At 35.9% G+C, this 19,161-nt stretch overlaps 2 protein-coding genes across 2 annotated transcripts; one reads left to right on the forward strand and one right to left on the reverse strand.

The window, feature by feature from the left end:
* The first annotated feature begins 3,041 nt into the window (after nucleotides 1-3,041).
* On the forward strand, nucleotides 3,042-7,235 carry LOC131623835 (adenylylsulfatase HINT3-like). Its single transcript, XM_058894839.1, has 7 exons — nucleotides 3,042-3,424; nucleotides 5,013-5,068; nucleotides 5,283-5,340; nucleotides 5,787-5,853; nucleotides 6,343-6,398; nucleotides 6,508-6,561; nucleotides 6,760-7,235. The coding sequence occupies exons 1-7, from the start codon at nucleotides 3,215-3,217 to the stop codon at nucleotides 6,892-6,894; spliced, it is 636 nt and encodes a 211-aa protein (XP_058750822.1). The 5' UTR covers nucleotides 3,042-3,214; the 3' UTR covers nucleotides 6,895-7,235.
* Nucleotides 7,236-9,322: 2,087 nt separating this feature from the next.
* LOC131623826 (pentatricopeptide repeat-containing protein At1g74600, chloroplastic-like) lies at nucleotides 9,323-11,713 on the reverse strand. Its single transcript, XM_058894832.1, has one exon. It carries the CDS (start codon nucleotides 11,711-11,713, stop codon nucleotides 9,323-9,325), a length of 2,391 nt encoding a protein of 796 aa, XP_058750815.1.
* Between the last annotated feature and the right edge of the window lie 7,448 nt (nucleotides 11,714-19,161).

The following is a 19,161-nucleotide window of genomic DNA, read 5'->3' on the forward strand; positions in this document are numbered from 1 at the left end:
TAACCTCTCGTCGACATGAATCTTGTGAGGAGAGCCTGCCGAGCCTGAGTTCTCTCCAGCTCCGGTACCCTGGTTCTTCTTCTTCTGATTCTTCCTCGCATCCAATGCCTGTTTCAGGATATTATCCTCCTTCTCCGGCATAGCCTCTGCAAAGAAAAAATAAACGAGTTAGCAAAATACCGGACAGAGATCACAAAGCAAGGGTAATGGACACAACCTAACAACGCCCAGGTCTCCTCGGGAGTCCGACAAGCTAGCAAAGCCTTAGTATTAATAGGCCGCTGCTCCGTGATCGGCACCCCGTCCTCGTTCAATATGGGATCTCCATTCCTCGTCACCCAACGAGACAGGGTAAAGCTATCTACGTATTTGCAGAGGACCGAGTACGACTCCCGGTCTTGATCATCCAAGTCATCGTCCTCCCAAGCGTAGTATTTCGGAGGAGACGCAAAATGACCCTTCCACCAGAAAAATGGAAACGTTGTGCAGAACTCCCTTACTTCCTGCCCATGTTCATCCCTTACTATCTCCCCCTCGGCATCCCGCTCGGCCACCATATCCGACACCGAAGAATAGGCCGTTGGACTTAGGGGGCGGACAACGAAGTATCGATCCTTAAAACCCTTCACGGAGTCAGTATACATTCCGAAGAGTTTACGCTCGGCGTTCCTGAACGAAACCCAGCTGTACCGCCCGTTTGACGCCTGCCGTTGAACACGAAAACACCTTCCGAACAACGCAGACGTTGCACCTATACCCAAATACTCACAAACAATCTCGAATGCCCGCATAAAGGCAAAGGCATTCGGATGAATTTGGGACGGTGCCAGAGATAGAAACGCCATGACTGAAACCTGAAAATCAGAGAAGGGTAACCGGAAGCCGAGCTCCCTGAACACGTACTCGTACATCGCAAATCCGTCCCCGGCAAACCGAGAGCACACGCGTTCGTCTGGAGACGGGCAACCTATTTGATAATTGGGCGGATCTCCTTCCCCCAGGACCTCAATTTCTGTAAACGCCCCATCCAGAGACGCGGTATACCGAGAAACAACAGACAGAGCCTCCTCGGCTATCCAATCGGGCGCAACGGTATGTTCATAACTGAATAACGGCATAGGAGAAACCCCTCCCTCGGCATTCGAACCAGGGGATCCCGTGTGAACGCTTTCGGCCGCGGGAGTGCCATCTTCCTCAATAATTTCGACGTCGGAACTAGTTGCCGTCGAGCTGTCGGAATCACTGGTCGTCGAGTCGGTGTCCGAGCCAGTTCCTGAGGTAGCGCTCGAATCTGATTCACCTGCACGCAGAAGGGAGAAGTGAATTCGATGGTCTATCAAATCCACCCTTCCACCGCAAGGCAAGCGAAAGGGTAGAGCAGGAGCAGCAGAGCCCCCGGCCAAACCCCATCGAGAAACAACACTCGTCAGCCGAGGACTCACAGATGACACGACAACCGGAAAGCTTATCTTAAGCAGTTTAACGCCAACGTGCTCCGGCCTACCAACCCACGCTGACCCCCGGGCATCGCTTAGATAACCCGGGGAGGATGACGTTGGCGAAGACCTCGGAAGCGAAACACAAATTCTATGAAAAATAGTAAAGCAACGACAGGCTAAACGAACTTACTTGCAGACATGATATAGATGGCCGGGGAGAATCCTTCGCTAAGCAACGATCTTGATATGACGAACGAGCTGGGAAATTATTCTCCGAGGAACCCTTGATCGAAGCCGAGCAGATAAATAGAGAAAGGAAAACTCCCTTATGAGAGAATTCGCCCCCTTTTATAGGAAAAAGGCTCGGGAGGCGAAGCGTCACCTCTCCTGACAGGCGCCGCCTCCTAGACCCTAGGCCATCAATGCCTATGCCACGTCAGCGCGTGCTTCCCACGCGCGACGTTTCGCCCACCACTGGATTTTCCTCCGAGCGCGTATATGTGACGAGGACCGATCCACCGAGCAACCACGAGAAATGGGGGTCCGAGCGTAGAAGCAAAGTCACAGTTTCTTAACCAGAAAACTCCGACTTGGGGGGCTCCTGTTCTGGACTGGGCCAAGACTAGGCCCAACACCGCTTTCGGCCCAATAAGCCTCAGAGGCCCATGTATAGTTCATGGCCTTCCGACACGCCTTGCTCGGCACCAACACCGCGCTCGGCGTTCATTCTCCCCCGGACATCATCCTTGCCGAGGACCCTGCTCCGCGCAGGGCTCCTTCATATCCAATCCTCCGAATAACTCGGATCCCACGTGGCTCCTAAAAGACCGCGTCCTCCCTTGGACTTCGGAGCGGTTAACCAGGACAGAGGGCGTACACGCACCTCCGATATTTCCGCTCAGGAAACCTGGCAGTCTCCTAGTTGGGCTTGGGAATCCAACCCAATAGCGAGATCATGGCCCAGCGCTGGGGGCTATATATACCCTCTTTAACTAGAGGGTCAGGTATTCAATTCTCACTCACTCTTAGCTAGTACTTGCGCTCCTTTGCTCGTCATCTTACTTTGGCATTGGAGTACCTTGCAGGTACACCCCCCTCCTCCTCCTTCCTAGAAGATCCAGTCCGAGCAGCCTACGACGATTCTTCTGATCAGGTACGATCAAGTCTAAAGCTTTTTTACACTGTCAGTGTACTACCTTTAACCTAAAAAATTATTTAAAAATTTAGAATTTTAAAGATAATTAAACAATTTTAAAATTTTTTAAAAATAGTAAAAATAAAAACTGGATGCGCAAAATTTTTATAGACTAAAATATATTATTTTTTAATAAAAAATAAAAGTAAAAATAAAAATATTTATAAAGATAAAAAATATACTTAATCCTAAAATAAATAGGATCATATTCAATATAAAACTATTTTATAGTGTTGCAATACCTTTTAACTCATCTTTTAATGTGTTCCGATTAAATACTTTTTTAAGATGCTCTTAGCGAGAACAATCTATAGCTGACTACTACTGATAACATGGATAAGATTATGTTATGCGTGCGAACACATTTTAGAACAAAAAACAAAATAAATAAAAAAATCACCATCATCATCACATTCACAATAAACTAATCAAACCGTAACCGTTGAATTTCGTTCCTTCCCTCGTGACACTTTCAAACCCAAAAAAAAAAAAAAAACTCCATGGCGAGTAACACCTCACCACGAATCACTTCATCCAATTCCAACTAACCCTGCTTCCCGATTTTCAAAACTCCTCAAACATGTTCATTGAAGCAACAAGGAGGTTTACCGTTTTGTCCTCGCATCTCAACCCGACCCGTTTGACTTCGGATCAACGCCCTTTATCCGGTTCGGTTTGTTCATCCGGTTCCGATTCCGAAACTCGATTGGGTGATATCAAGAATCGGAATTCCTTACATGATGATTGTGTCTTCTGTAGTATTATTCGTGGTCAATCTCATGCTGTTAAGGTTTTTTTTTCCCTTTCTTTTGATTGTTTATGGAATTATGGTTAAGATTAAGCCTATTTGGAAATTGTGATAAATACTGATAAATACTTGATAGTAATTAGAAGATTTTGACGTTAATTTGATCTTTTAAACAAAGAATGATGATTTTTTATATTAATTTGGGGCTAATTCGTTTCAGTCAATGATATTAAACTCTCATCTAAGTGGATTTATATCCTTTTTTAAGTCAAATTCTCACTTTAGAGGATAGAGTAGTAAGATATCTCGATCAAATATGAGAAAATTCAACGGTTACGCTTTCATTAGTTTATAAGTATGGTCACACTAACACATACATACATTTTTGGTATTAGTGTTACAGAGATGGAATCAATTGTTGATAATACACTAACACAGACACGTCTTTTTTCCGAGGTGTCGATACTACAAATGTGTGAATCAAGTGTTGATAGTAGTCACTTTATTATAAGTTAAAGCTAGTTAGTTGCTTATGTTAGATGAGCTGTATCTTATTTTTAACATATTTTGCAAACACTATGGCTTCGTTTGATCCATGTAGCCGATTGTACTTAGTGGAATGAGACTTGGTTGTTGTAGTTGTGTTGTACTAATGCTACTCATTAATGACTAAGGTCTCTTGTTTTAGTTTCTGAAGTGAATTGTTCATTTTAGAATAGTGAGAGAATGTTGGGGTAATGCCTATAGTAGAAAAGATGGTGGAAAATAGACTTAGGTGGTTTGCGCGTGTAGGGAGAGGATCTGTAGATTCTGTGGTAAGGAGAGTTGTTCAGATGAAGAGGAGTCAAATAGTTAGATGTATAGGAAGACCTAGAAAAACTGTAAGAGAAGTTATTAAGAAAGATCTTGAGATTAACTATTTGGATAGAAGCATGGTTTTGGATAGAACATTATGGCAGAAGTTGATCCATGTAGCCGGCTCCACCTAGTGGAATAAGGCTTGATTGTTGTTGTAGAATAGTGAGAGAATTAATTGTAAGTGTGAGCAAACTAATTACCCCAACTTCTTGGGTTGAAATGTTGTATAAGTGAGTACATAGATACATTAAGTTGTTAAAAACGTGAATTAATGACATTGGTTAGTCATTTATTGTTAGTAATAATGAAGCCTGATGTTTAAGTCTTATGAATGCCAAGTAATAATTGCAAAGGCCTTTGGTGGAATTGAATGTTATGCTTTTAATCGGAAAGTGTGGAATATTGGGTTTATCTAGTATAGGTTTTTAGTAGTCTTTTGAGTGTTGATAGGAGTTTCATCTTGACTGCATTTTGTTTGATAAATTAATCTGAAAGAGATGGAGTGTCATTGAATCAGGATTGTTTTATCTCCAGAATTTAAACATTTTGTGCATATTTATAAGATTTAGATATGGAATCATACTCTTTGAAATCCTTCAAAAACATGTTTATATTTCCAACGATGTGTTTAACATAAATTTATTGTTATTGATCGTTGCTGGTTATAATTGCTTGGTGCTGTTGTACTCGTTAATTACTAATGATTGATATTCAATTCAACCAAGTTTTCTCTTCACCTTAGCTCTTTTTAATATCTTGTTACTCTTAACAGCTTTATGAAGATGACATGTGCCTATGCATATTGGATACAAATCCGTTGAGTCATGGGTAAGGTATTGTATATTTTATGTGCAATTCCATATTCCAATGTTTTTGTTATTTCACAATTTTGGCTGCATGTACTCTTGGCCATACACTTTGAAACAGGACATTAAGTAATCTCGCTACAAGTTATCAAACCAATTTTAATTTACTTTTTTAACTATTCTGCATGACATTTTTTTTATCTATCTACTTCTCACATCTATATTTTGTTTACCAGGCACTCGCTCATTATCCCAAAATCTCATTATCCTTCAATAGATACTACTCCTCAATCAGTAAGTAATTTTCAATAGATACAAGGAAATTGAGTTTTATTTTCATTTTTTTATCAGCTTCACTGATTTTATTCTTACACAAGTTCTTTCTCCATAAGGAAAATTCTCTTACCTAGGTTTTTGTGTTAGATTTTATCTAAAGTACATCAATTTAAAACATGGATTTATTTTACATTACTTAATGTGCTGGTGTCTGTACTTTAATCATTCAAGTCACAGAGACAGTGGATGACATTTAAAACACATATTGGAGGCTCATAAATCATAACTCCCCTCTTAATTTTTTCAACGTCTCCAAGCTTGAAAATTTCGCTAAATTTAGTGTAAAACAGAAAAATATGCAAAATTGTGTGCTTGTGTTTTTTACAGATTTAAATTTGAATATACTAATCAATGTGAGGCAATGGTCTTGTTTATTTGCCTAGGCTGATTGACTTATGATACAGGTGGTAGCTGCAATGTGTTCCAAAGTTCCCTTCATTAGTAATGCAATCATGAAGGCTACTGGCTGCAGTATGTAATTTCATACCCATACATTGTCTGAGTTTTGCTTTGTTTTGTTCTTATATATGGCTTAGACTTCAATATTTAAATAAGAATCACTGGTTTTGAGCACTCTGCTAGTAGATACCTACGGAAACCTCATAATGTCTTTTCTGACAATAATGGGGAAAAGTAAATAAATTTCGTTTAAACTATACTCCCTTCGGCAAAACCCTTGGGTCATGGTTTAATTGCTCTAAACTGGGTGAACTGAGACAAAACTGTGATCAAACTGCTCAAGTAATTGAACCATATATGGCAGCGAGTCACAAGTTCAACTGTCCCATTTGGTTTGATATTTTAAATTATTGTTTAGCAATTTATATGTAGTGTATCAAAATTTTCTTACTATTATTTGTTTGCAGAAAAAAATATAATTATGCTGAACATTGTCATTTTTGTCCTTTAATTCTTTTGCATGACATTATATCTTAAGCAATGATGTTTGGAATTCTGCAGATGCATTCAACCTGTTGGTTAATAATGGAGCAGATGCTGGTCAAGTAATATTTCATGTAAGATTTTGTATTTTCTCTCCTGTTATAAGTAATGTTATGGAATCAAACATTTACTTCACAAATTGTGAAAGTTAATTTATTTTACCATAAAAATGTTTATTTTCAGACTCATATTCACATAATTCCCCGTAAAGCATACGATTGTTTGTGGGATTCTGAGGTAATTTTTCACTTGCTTCTCATGTTTGATCTGGTACGCATATAATTATCAGTAGAAAAATGCCTGACCATAATTGGTAGTTACTTTTAGAGCTTACTTTAATTATGATATATAGTTATTCTTTATTTTTTCGCTTTTTATATTATGCTCTAGATGCATGTGAGAATTAATTGATGGTAAAATCTTTTGTTTATATAGAGTTTGCTAAGGCGTCCCCTTAAGTTAGATGATGAGAAAGTTTCTCAGCTTGCAGCTTGTATTCAAGAACAGTTGTTGGCATCAGACATTAGCCAAGATAGTAAGAATGAAGATTTTTGTTCAAGCAAAAGTTAGTGGATCATTCATCTGTTGTAACATAATATTTTCATTTAGAGGAACGTTACATGCTCATTACTATAGTTTAACATTACCCTCAAACTCAATGAATGATTGGTTGGATATTTCTTAACCATTGCTTTTACTTGGATAAGAAAAATCTCATCAACTCATTTGTTGAATGCGTGTTATTGTTGCCAATATTTTGTGCATACATCAATTCTTGTGTATGTGTGCGTGCATGCATAGTAAATTTTTTATGTGTGAAGCTTTTCTAGAGAGGTAAGACTTTTGTAATTATTTGTTGATATTTCTATGCTCAAAATTGTGATATCAGAAAATTCAAATTTGTGCTTTTCTCTCCGGACTCTTGTCAATCAATTTTGCAAAGTTGATTGATTAATTTTCTTCATTTGTTTCTTCTAGAATAATTTTACCCAAAATAGTTTTTTTTTTCTTTTGCACTCTGGTTCCAGGGGACTCTTATCAATCAATTTTGCAAAGTTGATTGATTAATTTTCTTCATTTGTTTCTTCTAGAATAGTTTTACCCAAAATAGTTTTTTTTTTTCTTTTGTACTCTGGTTCCAGGGGCCCCGGATTATGTTCTTAGTAGGAACAATAATTTTTTTTCCAAACAAACAAGTGTGACATATGTAGTATTTGTTGGGAAAATATTGTGTTTTGATTGCTGTTATATCTATCACCAGCGAATGTTGGGTTTAGTATTTGTATCACATAAGTTTTATTTAAAATTAAATTACATTTTTTTTTAAAATAACTTTGAATAGAAAAGTTAATTTAAACAACTTTTTATAAAATGTTACTTTAAATATTTTATTATTTTTCTACTACATTTTTAAATTTTCAAAATTTAATAATTATTTAAAATGTTTATTTACAAAAACTAATTTTGAGATATATCTTTTAAAAATAATATAATTTTGATTATATTAATATTTAAAAATAAATATTTAACTTACCAGGCATGTCATGTTCCAAAGACACTAACAATTGCTTCCTCAAAAGAAACAAGTCCTTCAAATCAAATTGGGATTGAGATTTTGAAACATCAAGATCAACGTGTCTGTATCTATATTTTCCTACAAAGTTTTTTCTCTTATTTTATTTTTTATTCACTTTCTCTTTTCTCTAAACTCACTCAAAATCATGTGATCAGAAGTCACGGAATCCCAATCCATCAAATGGATTTATGTTATCATGAACATGACATTGTTAATATCACACTACAAAAAAAAAAAAAAAAAAAAAAAAGAAATTGAGAATCAAGTCAAAGGCTCTGTTTGGTAAGCCATGTTTTCGAGCTTATAGCTTATGTCTTATGTCTTAATCTTATAAGCTCATATGATAATTTAGACCCGTTTGGTAACGGTCTTTTCATCACGAGCTTATAGCTTATTTTACTAGCTTATAGCTTATTTTCCAGACGCTATTTCAAATAGCGTTTTAGTTTATGTCTTATAGCTTATCATTTTTTCTTTCTTTTTTATTCTTATTATTTTAATTAAAATCTATTTTTAACCTTTATAATTTATTTTAATTTAAAATAAAATAAATATATATTAAATATCTTTTATGTCATTTTACATTTATAAGTTAGTTGAACCGCTAATTTTACCAAACAGTTTAATTAGCTTATAAGCTATCAGTCTCAACCATCCGCTATAAGCTATAAGTCATCAGCCATCAGTCATAAGCTATAAGCTATCAGCTAGCTTATCAGTCAACCGCTATTTTTACCAAACAGACCTAAAGAGTTGTTGGAAGCATGGGTGATTAGGCCTAGTATGAATATTTTCTCAAGCATGGTAAGATTAGTGAAAAAGAAGAATGAATCATGAAGGATGTGTGTTGATTACCGATCCCTTAACAAAGCCATTGTTATAGATAAATACATTATTCCCATAGTGGATGATTGGCTTAATAACTTGTATAACATTCATTAACCGTAGTTTGTATTCAAATATATACTTGAAAATTATGGTTAATGATTTTCAAAATCACAGTTAATTGTATATTTGAATTTGATTAATAAGCTGCAACACATTTATATTTATTAACTATCAACTGTGTTAACTACATACTTTTACTAAGTTAACCATATAATGTTTATACAACAAGCATGGTAAGACCAAAGCAGACAAAATTGGATGGAACAATCTCCTTTCCAAGGCAACATGTAAATTAACTAGTCTCAAATTGAACAAAGCAACATCCCTTGCTATCATGGATTTTGACAGAGACCATTTCTCTGAATAGTTGAATGTTTTGATTCAGCCCCTACTGATACACTCTGGCTTTGATCGAGGAAGGGGGTCGATGATACATCATGAATTGCATATTTGCTTTTTACAAGGTCAGCAATGATACATCATGAATTGCATATTTGCTTTTTACAAGGTCAGCAATCAAGACATCATTGCTTTTCACACAAGGCTCCAACCGGGTTCTTTCTTCATCCCAGTTTTGTTAAACGAATTTCTAATCTTTGTGACTTCTTCCCACTGTCCTCCATCTGCACAAATGTTTGAAAATGACACATAAGCACCGACGTCACTTGGTTCCAATTGAATTACTTTCTTGGCTGCTAACTTCCCGAGCTCAAAATCACCATGAACCTTACAAGCAGCAAGCAAAGTTCCCCATATTAAGGCATCGGCCTCAACAGGCATATTGTTGATGAAACTTTCAGCTTCTCTTAGTCTACCTGATCGACCAAGAAGATCAATAATACAAGCATAATGACGATGACTTGGCGCAATGTTGCAGTCATCAATCATTGAATTAAGATAGAAGAAAGCTTCTTCAACTAGCCCACTATGGCTACAAGCCGATAAAATCCCGACGAAAGTTACTGCATCAGGTTGAACTCCTTCTCTTTTCATAAGTTCATATGCAGCTAAAGCGTCTGCACCTTTACCGTGTTGAGCATAGCTCACTATGATCGATGTCCAACCTATAAGGTCAGGCTTCTCAACATCGTCAAATGATTTCCTGCAGTCTTCGATACTCCCACATTTTGAGTACATTGTCACTAGCGAACTTCCAACGGATACATTGGCTTGTAATCCCAACTTCTCAATGTAGGCGTGCAATTGAGTTCCGATTTCTGATTGACACAAAAGTGAAGCTGCCCCGAGAACGGATGAAATTGTGTAGGCATCGATTGGTACCTCATTTTGAAGCATATCATGGAATAACAAAAACAAATCTTCGATTAAACCTTTTTGGGCATATCCCGAGACCAATGAAGAGCAAGCAAATGTATCCTTAGAAGGAAGCATATCAAACACCTTTCTTGCCAAACTCAAGCTTCCACACTTAGAATACATGTTTACAAGTGCACCACCAACAACTGTATTTTGTCCTAGTCCTAAACAAAAAGCATAACCATGAATTTCTCTACCTGTCTGTAAGAATCGAAGATCAGCACATGCAGTTAGAATCGAGATTAATGTAATGTGATCAGGTACAATTTCTTGATATAGCATTTCTGTAAATAGTCGAAGAGCTTGATCAGGATATCCATGCTCTGCAAAACCAGAAATCATGGACGCCCACGAAACATTATCTTTCACGTGTAATTGTTGAAAAACTTTATAGGATTCTACTAAACAACCACATTTTGAGTACATTGTAAAAAGCGAACAACCTACAGAAGCATCAGTAACTAACCCAGACTTTAAAATATAACCATGCACCTGAGACCCTAGACTTAAGCAGCTTATAATACTTAATAAACTACAAATACAATACTCATCAGGTTTCACTCCTTCTCCGAACATTACAGTGAATAGCTCAAGTGCCCTTCCATAATTTTGGTTCTGCACAAAAGAAGACAACATCGACGCCCATATGCCCGGATCCTTCGTATTTGTTGTCTCGCTGAAGGCTAATTCGGATAACCCAACTTCTCCTATTTTTGCATACATGTTGACTAAAGTAGCTGCAACCTTATCATCCAAAACCAACCCTAACTTTATTACCAAGGAATGAAGTTCTTCTGCCTCCTCGATCATCTCAGGTTTAGCACACGCAGAAAGTACACTAGTAATGGTATAGGTATTTACCTCCTGACCGATTTTCCTCATATCTTTGAAAAGCTTTAGTGCAAAAGCAGTATCATCCGCTTGCACAAACCCAGAAATTAAAGCAGTCCAAGACACCACATTTTGGACTTGCATCTGAGAGAATTGTCTATAAGCTTCACTCATACATCCAAATTTGGCGTACAAGTCAATGGTAGCAGTCTCCACAAAGACATCCATCACACCACATTTGATCGCCAATCCATGAACTCCTTTCCCTATCTGCATCTCTTTAAGCGCACAACAAGCTGTTAAGATGCTTGGAAATGTATAACTATTCGGCATTAAAGATGCACAACACATTTCACGAAACAGATTCAAAGCAACCTGGTTTTCTCCATTTTTAACCGCCAAAGAAATAATAGCATTCCAACTCGCCACATTATCACACGAAACATCATTAAAAAACCTCAGAGCCTCCGTAAAGTCGGAACTTTTACAAAACATATCCACCATTTGAGTCTGAACATAACCACTTTCGAGAAAACCATTTTTCATGAGAAGTGAAAAAACTTGCATACCAAATAGTGGAGCCTCCAAAGCAACACAAGCCGAAAGAACACTCCCGAAACTAAACTCATCAGGCTCAAAATCAAACAAATGCATCTTACAAAACATCTCCAACGACTTCACAAACATGGAACTACGATTGTAACCAGATATCATGACATTCCAAGAAACAATATTTGGTAGAGGAATTGTATCAAACAGTTTGTGAGCAGCGACCATGTCAGCAGACTTACAGTATAAATCAATCAAAGAGTTCATGAAGAAGATACCAGATTGTAAAAAATGAGTTTTTAGAAAATGGGCATGCAGGATTTTTGTGTTCATAGCGCTGTACTTCCCTGAAAACTTGTAATCACGCAATATCACATATGGGTTTGGAGCAAAAGTGAGGGAAGAGGTGAATCTGCATGAAAGTTGTGTACTTTTTGTATTGAGCAGTGAATTTTGAAGGAACATTCGAAGGGGGTATAATGTTACAGACATATTCAGTGTGGTGGAAGAGTTTCATCTAAGCAATGAAGCGTGGTGAAAGCATGATATCTGATAATTTACATTGTTATTACTTTAGAAAATCAATAGCAATAGGAAAATCAACAACACACCCCGAAAGTATGTGGATACATAGTTTTTCTTTCTTTCCAACCCATCAAAGTAATAATAACCATGAGTTTTACTTGCCAAATGAAATTTTACTCTATCCAATATCCATGGCAAGGAGAAAGGAAACATATGTTCATAAATATAAAAAATAAGTATTAAAATAAAAATTAAGAAAAATATTGATATTATAAAAATATTGTAAATTACTCAATAAAATTCATTGTAAATTTTTCATGTAATTTTAAGTTATTTTATAATATTGTAAGGAAATTAGGAACTATAAAATAATTTTAAATTTTTACACAATAAATGTGCGAAATAAACAAAAATTGATATTAAAAATTTAAATATATAATCATCTAAAAAAAGATTTGTAGTAGTTCAAGTAAGAACTCAGAAGTCGTATCAGACAAGTAGACTTATTGTGTAAAAACATAATTATTGTTTGCTCTAAAAACTCCTACACTGCAATTAATGTGATTGTGTTGGAACAGATGGATAATTGAACAAATATATCATTTTTCTAGGTTTAAATGCCCTTTTGATCCTCCTAATTTTATATTTTAAAATTTTAGTCTCCTATTTTAAAACCTACGTTTTTGTCCTGAAACTTTATCTTACTTGTGATTTTGTTGCACCCTTCCAATTTGCTTAGCAGACAGCGATGATTGGGATAAAATAATTATTTTTAATTACGTGATATTGGGGACTAGATTATTTTATTATTTAATTGTTATTTCTCTATTATTTGAATTGGCATTGGTAAAACTAATATAGCAGTAATTAGTTGAGTAGGAATTATACTTGTAAGAGTGTCATACCCAAAATTTGTCCTTCTCATTTCATCTGCAAAGCTCATGCATAGCTGCAAGACTCAAAGGTTTCAAACTATTTCTATGACAAAGTTCAAGCTTCAATTCCCAAGATTGCTCAGTCAATTGCTCAGATAGTCAACAGTCGACTAGTTTGACCTAAAAGTCAACTGTGGTCAAAGTACAGTCAAAATTCCTGATTTTTTGTCAACATCCTTATTTTGAAGTAACATTCATCATTTGATCAAGGGTTGATCATGATTCATCAAAGAAAGTTCAGAAATCAACAAAACCTGAAGTTTCTAAATTAGGATTTATAGGAGAAAGTCAACCCAACTTTGACTGGCCATAACTTTCACATGGTTCATCAGATATTTCCCAACCAAAGCTCATTTTGAAGGAAATTGAATTCTCTACAACTTTGTCTCTAAAGCCAAGGAAAAAAATGCATCATTTGAGAGATATGATCCAAAATATTACAGGTCCTTCTAGAAGCTTGCAAAAAGCTGTTTTTTTCCAGGACTAATTTCATCAAGATAAAATCTCCAAATGCAAAATATGTTCCAAAGTGGCTTGTAGAGGACATCTTGGGATTTCCGAAAAGTCCTAGAACATCTTCATATGACAAATATTGAAGGAGTTATGACTTGATAAAGTTGGGTAAATTTCATGGAATACATAAAAGTCATTATGAACAAACTTGTTTCTTTTGACTATTGGGCTTAGGTTCTTGGACTCCAAGCATGTTCATGATCCATTATAAGGCCCATGACACCATTCTTTTATTTTTATTTTTATTATTTTTTTATTTTGAGTTTATTTATTTAAATTCTTAAATAAAGTAAATATATGATATAAAACATAAAAGATATGGTATTGGCTTATTCTTTGATCAAATCTTGGATGAATATTGGAGCTTAACTTAAGGAAATTCGTAGGGAATAATTGAGGTAAGATAGGTTTCAAAAATAGAAAGATTTGCACTAATTTCAAATCAAATATTCTCACATGCCAATGATTGATTGTTTCCACTTCTTTTGACCTAAAAACCATCCTTATAAATAGAACAACAATATCACAAGCTGAGGGGGCGAAAAAACAAGGATTGGCAGCCTCCTAAACACGTTCCAAAATTTTCCAAAAGTTCAAAAGTTAGGGCAAATTGAAAACGAAGTTTCCAGCCACATTCAACCAATTATTGCCCTTGCAACCTCTTCTTAAGGTTATCAGGAGTCGTTTCCAACCAACATACAAGCTCATAGCACGTGGAAAGATCTTACACTCATCACTCACGGTTTGAACATATTCTTGAATTTTCAAGCTTCCAATACATGGCATTTAAATCGATTCTATGCACGTATTCTTGTTCATAATCATGTTTGGAGTTGTTTGGAACGTTTGTTTTTGAGTTTTGATGCAGATATGAGGGTTTGCCATTACTAGGGCATAAAGAAAGATATGTTTCGTTTTCATATTTTTAGGAGGTTTTAGGCCAAACGGAGATCGTATTCTTGTTCAGGGAATCATATTTAGTGGATCTGGGCATTCATATTATTTGGATCCATGCATTTGCTTGAGTTCTGATTTTGCAGGAAATCAAAGGGAAAATCCGCAGAAAAGACGTGGGTAACTCCGCACGTAAATCCGCAGGTTAGGAGGTCAGGGACGAAGACCACGCGTGGATGTTGACTGCGTGCGTGTGATGTTCTCATTCTCCAGTCAACCAAGCTCTCCTCTCTCTCTCTCCATGCGTGATTGGATATGCACAATGTTCCAGGGACCCACTTTAACTGTCCTTTTGAATTAACCATTAAGTTCATGTTCTCTTATTAATTGTTTGTTGTTGGTTTTCTTTCAGCGAATTCAAGATGACACAAATGGAAAGGATATTCATACTAATGACTGCAAGGACGTGTGTTCGAACCTGTCCCGGGCCTTTTTATTTTCTTCACGTTAGCAACTCAAAGATTCAGCGTTACACGCCTAGGCACGCCCATGATGTACCCTTCGTTCCCAGCCATCTGATCATCATCTCAACACATCCAACGCCTACAGACCTGCAAGCCTACCATGGATATTCAGAGTCTCGCCATATAGGATAACTGTGTCAGGTTTTTTATTATTATTTTCTTTTATTTGATTTTTATTTTATCCCTTTTAACTGAAACTTTTTGATTAAAAATTTTTTATTTTTATTTTTAGGTTAGTTAATTTATTTAAGTTAATTTGTTTTTAGATTAAATATTTAGAAAATTAGTTTTAATTAGAATTTGGATTTTTATAATAATTAAATTGATTAGTTAGTAATTATTTTTAATTTAGTAATTAGTTTAGTCAAAAATTAAATTGATTTAATTTAGGCACAATTTAATTAATTAGTAAATTAGGTTAATTAATTATTTTTAGGTTTTCAAACCTTGATTTTTTTTTTGGCTAACGATTTTTCATCATGACTACTAATCACTGTTTTCCCTAACCCTTTTAATTTTTGATCTGTTACCTTATAATTGTTGAGTTTTTTTATGCGCGAATTCTTTCCTCATCCCATACTCTGTGATTGTCGAATGCCTTCTGTTAAATATTTTGCCCTTTTGATTTCGCCTTTATTTATTTACCTTATTATTATTGCTGTGATGTCTTGCCAGGGTTATTATTTACTTAATTATTTCTTTTTTGTTTTCACGCAAGTTTTTGCCATATTATGTAACTGTTCACAGGATGTAATAGTTTAATTAGGTTTTTATTTTCTACCGCCCACAAGTGTTTATTGTAATAGCGTAGGAACTTTTAAATTCTGCCTTTATTTTTAATTGCTGTGGTTAGTAATCCTAGGGAGTGCAAGCCTTGTTTAAAATAAATTAGCCCACTAATTATAAGATAAATATTTGAATTTAATCACGTGATTGTGTCACACACACACCATTAGGGTAAACCTTCTTATGCTGCCTGTTGCCTTTTAATTACGATTCTAAAATAGTCAAGTCCCTCGAATACGAGGATACCCAAGCAAAAAAAATGTTACTCTCAGTTCATCATCAAATGATCTTGTCCCTCGAAGTTGCCTCGGTAAATGATGATTGTCCCAAATGCTAAGGTATCCTCGCCTGTTGCCTTAAAATGACTATTATATCCTTCCCTAAAGACTACCTACCTTCTTTATGGTAGGGACAGTCTTATGGCGAACGATAATCCTCGACGACCCTTTTTAAATCCAATGAAAGGACTACCGGCCATCTTTATGGTATGGATAGCCCTTTCAAACTGAAAAGCTGAAAGAACAGAATCTTTAACTTAGGGTAGGTGCCCCTAGTTTCTTGCTCTTTTCAAATTCAAATTCAAATCTTTGTTCACACCCTCTTTTACAAAATATTTTCAAAACAAGGCTACGCTTATTTACAAGCTAAAGTCCTTAAACAAAGTCTTTTCCTATTCACACACTACACTTCAAACATTTTTTTGAAAACAAAGTGAGCTAAGCAATTAAGAGCCCATGGATAACCATGGATACAAAGGGTGCTTACACCTTCCCTTTGTATAACCTACCCCCCGAACTCAAAATCTTTTTAAGGTCTTTTCCTGTTCTTTTAGCCTTTCTATATATTGGATAAAATAAAATTCGGCGACGACTCTTGCTATCCGCAACATTTCAAAAAGCCAGTTCTCCCACCGTATTACAAAGAGAAAACAGGTTGAAGATCTACTTGACAGGAGAACATGTTATGTTGAAGTGTTTCAACATCTGGAAGCAACATGTCAAAGAAAATGTCGAAACATGTTCCATTCGACATTGCGCCAAGGCTTATCTTTCAGTTACTTCATACTCAAGTAAATGACAACTGCAAAATATTACTAACCAATATTGCACAATCATTCGTGGTGCAATCAAGATCTGGAAGAATCAAGTCAGAATAAGTTTGAGTGAAAACTTTATAATTTTGGAGATTAATTAGAAAGATTTGATTGAAGTTCTATATTGTAGGAGAATCTTTTGGAGATTTGTAACAACATACTTGCTGTGATTAGAAGCCCAAAACCAGTTGGGTACTAGGTTATAATAAATAGAAGCATTGTAACCTAGAAAAATTAGGTCAGCCACCATGTAAATTATAAGGGTTGTGTTGATCGATGATCCAACCGGTTTGTGGGATGGCATTGTGTTCGCACTCAGAAGCATGTAGGAAATGAGTTGAGTTTTATTCTTGAAGGAAGCTTTGAAGTAACTCTAAGTTAGTGTTCTTAGTCAAGAGTCTTGTCTATGTGATTAGATAGTTGGTGATTAGGCTGTTGATACAGTTCCTGGGACTGGAAACTGTTCAACATCACTGCGGTGATTGGTAGTGAGAGGGGTTTCTCATATCTAGAGAGGATCTAGGTAGAAGGGTCATTTGGTAGGGATTAAGTGAAGAGTTGTAAACAGGATAGTTTAGCTCTGAATTAATACTGCTGATAGTGGACTTCCTTCCTGGCTTGGTAGCTCCTAGAGTAGGTGTGTTTGTCACCGAACTGGGTAAACAATCACTTGTTTTATTTACTTTTTAGTACTGCGCGAAACTATATATACCTTGTATGTGTGTTTTTCATGACAGACCAGATGTTTCGATATCCTATAGGACATATGGATCTGCTGTACCAAAATTTCAATTGGTATCAGAGCAGACATCCTGTTTTATCTCTGGATGAAATCCTGGGAAGATACTTTCCGGTTCATGTCGAAGAAAGATAGTTTTGTTGAAAAGTTGCACTGACTTGGTTAGTTCATATGTTTAAGAATGGACTATTCGTGACAATGTGTGGTGACCTTGCCTTGAGGCTGTCAGGCGAGCAGCGACTCTTGTTGTGCCTGAAGCTTGGTGGAGGAGTTTTTTTCGTTTATTCTGCTGCATCTGATGGAAAACTCATGGTGTATCTTCTGAAGATGTATCCTATGGTGATGTGATACGTGGAGGAGGATAGTATCGAATAACTTATTAAAGTATCCAAAGATACTTGAGGAATATCTCAAGTCCACTTATAAAGGCATTTTCAATAAGTTTGTTAATGAGAGATCAGAAGGAAGCAATTTATTTTTACTCTCTTCTCTGGAAGGCCAACCACAGGTCTTTGTTGAAGGGTCTCTTGGTGCAGTTCTTGAATGATGTTCTACAAAATGTTGAGACATCATATCAGCAAATTATGCAGAATTTTGCTGGTTAAATATATTTCACAACAGATGCTTTAGGGGATGAACAAATGTGTATTGATCGCATATGTTTGGAACCTACTCCTGATCTGGAAGAGGAGGCAACTAGATCTAAGAAGTTTCAATGCTAGAAACTTGTCTTAGATGAAACCTCATAAATCGAGCTACCTAGGCCACGGTTTGTTCAAACTAAACCTAACTTATATCTCATAACACACGCATATCTAGCAAGATGTAGACATATATTTGAACTTAGTGTGGCGTGTAGATCGTTTCTGGACATTTAATTAAGGTTTGGTTGCTTATATACGAAGTTACCATTTTAGGGTTCATACTCTCCAAATTAGGGCTTTCTGAAATAAGCAAAATTACAGGTTCTAAGTGGTACCACTGAATTCGTATGGACTAGACGAATTGAATGGGCATGTCGCGCCAAATTTATATTCACGTTTACACCTATTCGCTATTTTGCAGGCTTAAGCATCACTTATTATAGCGCTTTTTTACAAAAGCGCTGTCAAAGGTGTTGTCTGGAGGTTGAAGATGATGCGTGTCCTCACCCTATTGGCTGGCATGCGCGCGTGTTTTTTAAATTTGTCTCTGATTCTGTGCTTTGCAGGTGTAACTTTTACTACGTGCCTCCATATCTGGGCCATCTGATCTCATTTAATGACTCATCCAACGCATCAGAATGAATCCCCATACCATGGACTCTCAGATTAATCACACATGATCATGTATCCTTTTATTTTCTATTTTATTTTAATTTTCTTTGCAAAATTAATTAAAAACAGTTTTAAAAATCCAAAAAATACACAAAAAATATTTTTAGACTTCTAAAATAATATATTATTTTCTGAAATAAAAATATTTTATTTTTCTTCAAAATTTCAATATTTTGCATAATTAATTAGTATATATTTATATATTTGCTTTTTAATTATTCTAACCAATCAAAAAATCATAACAAAAATTGTTCTTTATATTAAATATTGTTTATATGTTATAAACTAATTTTGTACATATTTAGGATAATTTTCTCTTTAAGTTTTAATTATTTGTATAATTATTTGCAT

Source organism: Vicia villosa, unplaced genomic scaffold (genome assembly GCF_029867415.1).
Source record: "Vicia villosa cultivar HV-30 ecotype Madison, WI unplaced genomic scaffold, Vvil1.0 ctg.000081F_1_1, whole genome shotgun sequence".
In the NCBI taxonomy this organism is placed as follows: Eukaryota; Viridiplantae; Streptophyta; class Magnoliopsida; order Fabales; family Fabaceae; genus Vicia; species Vicia villosa.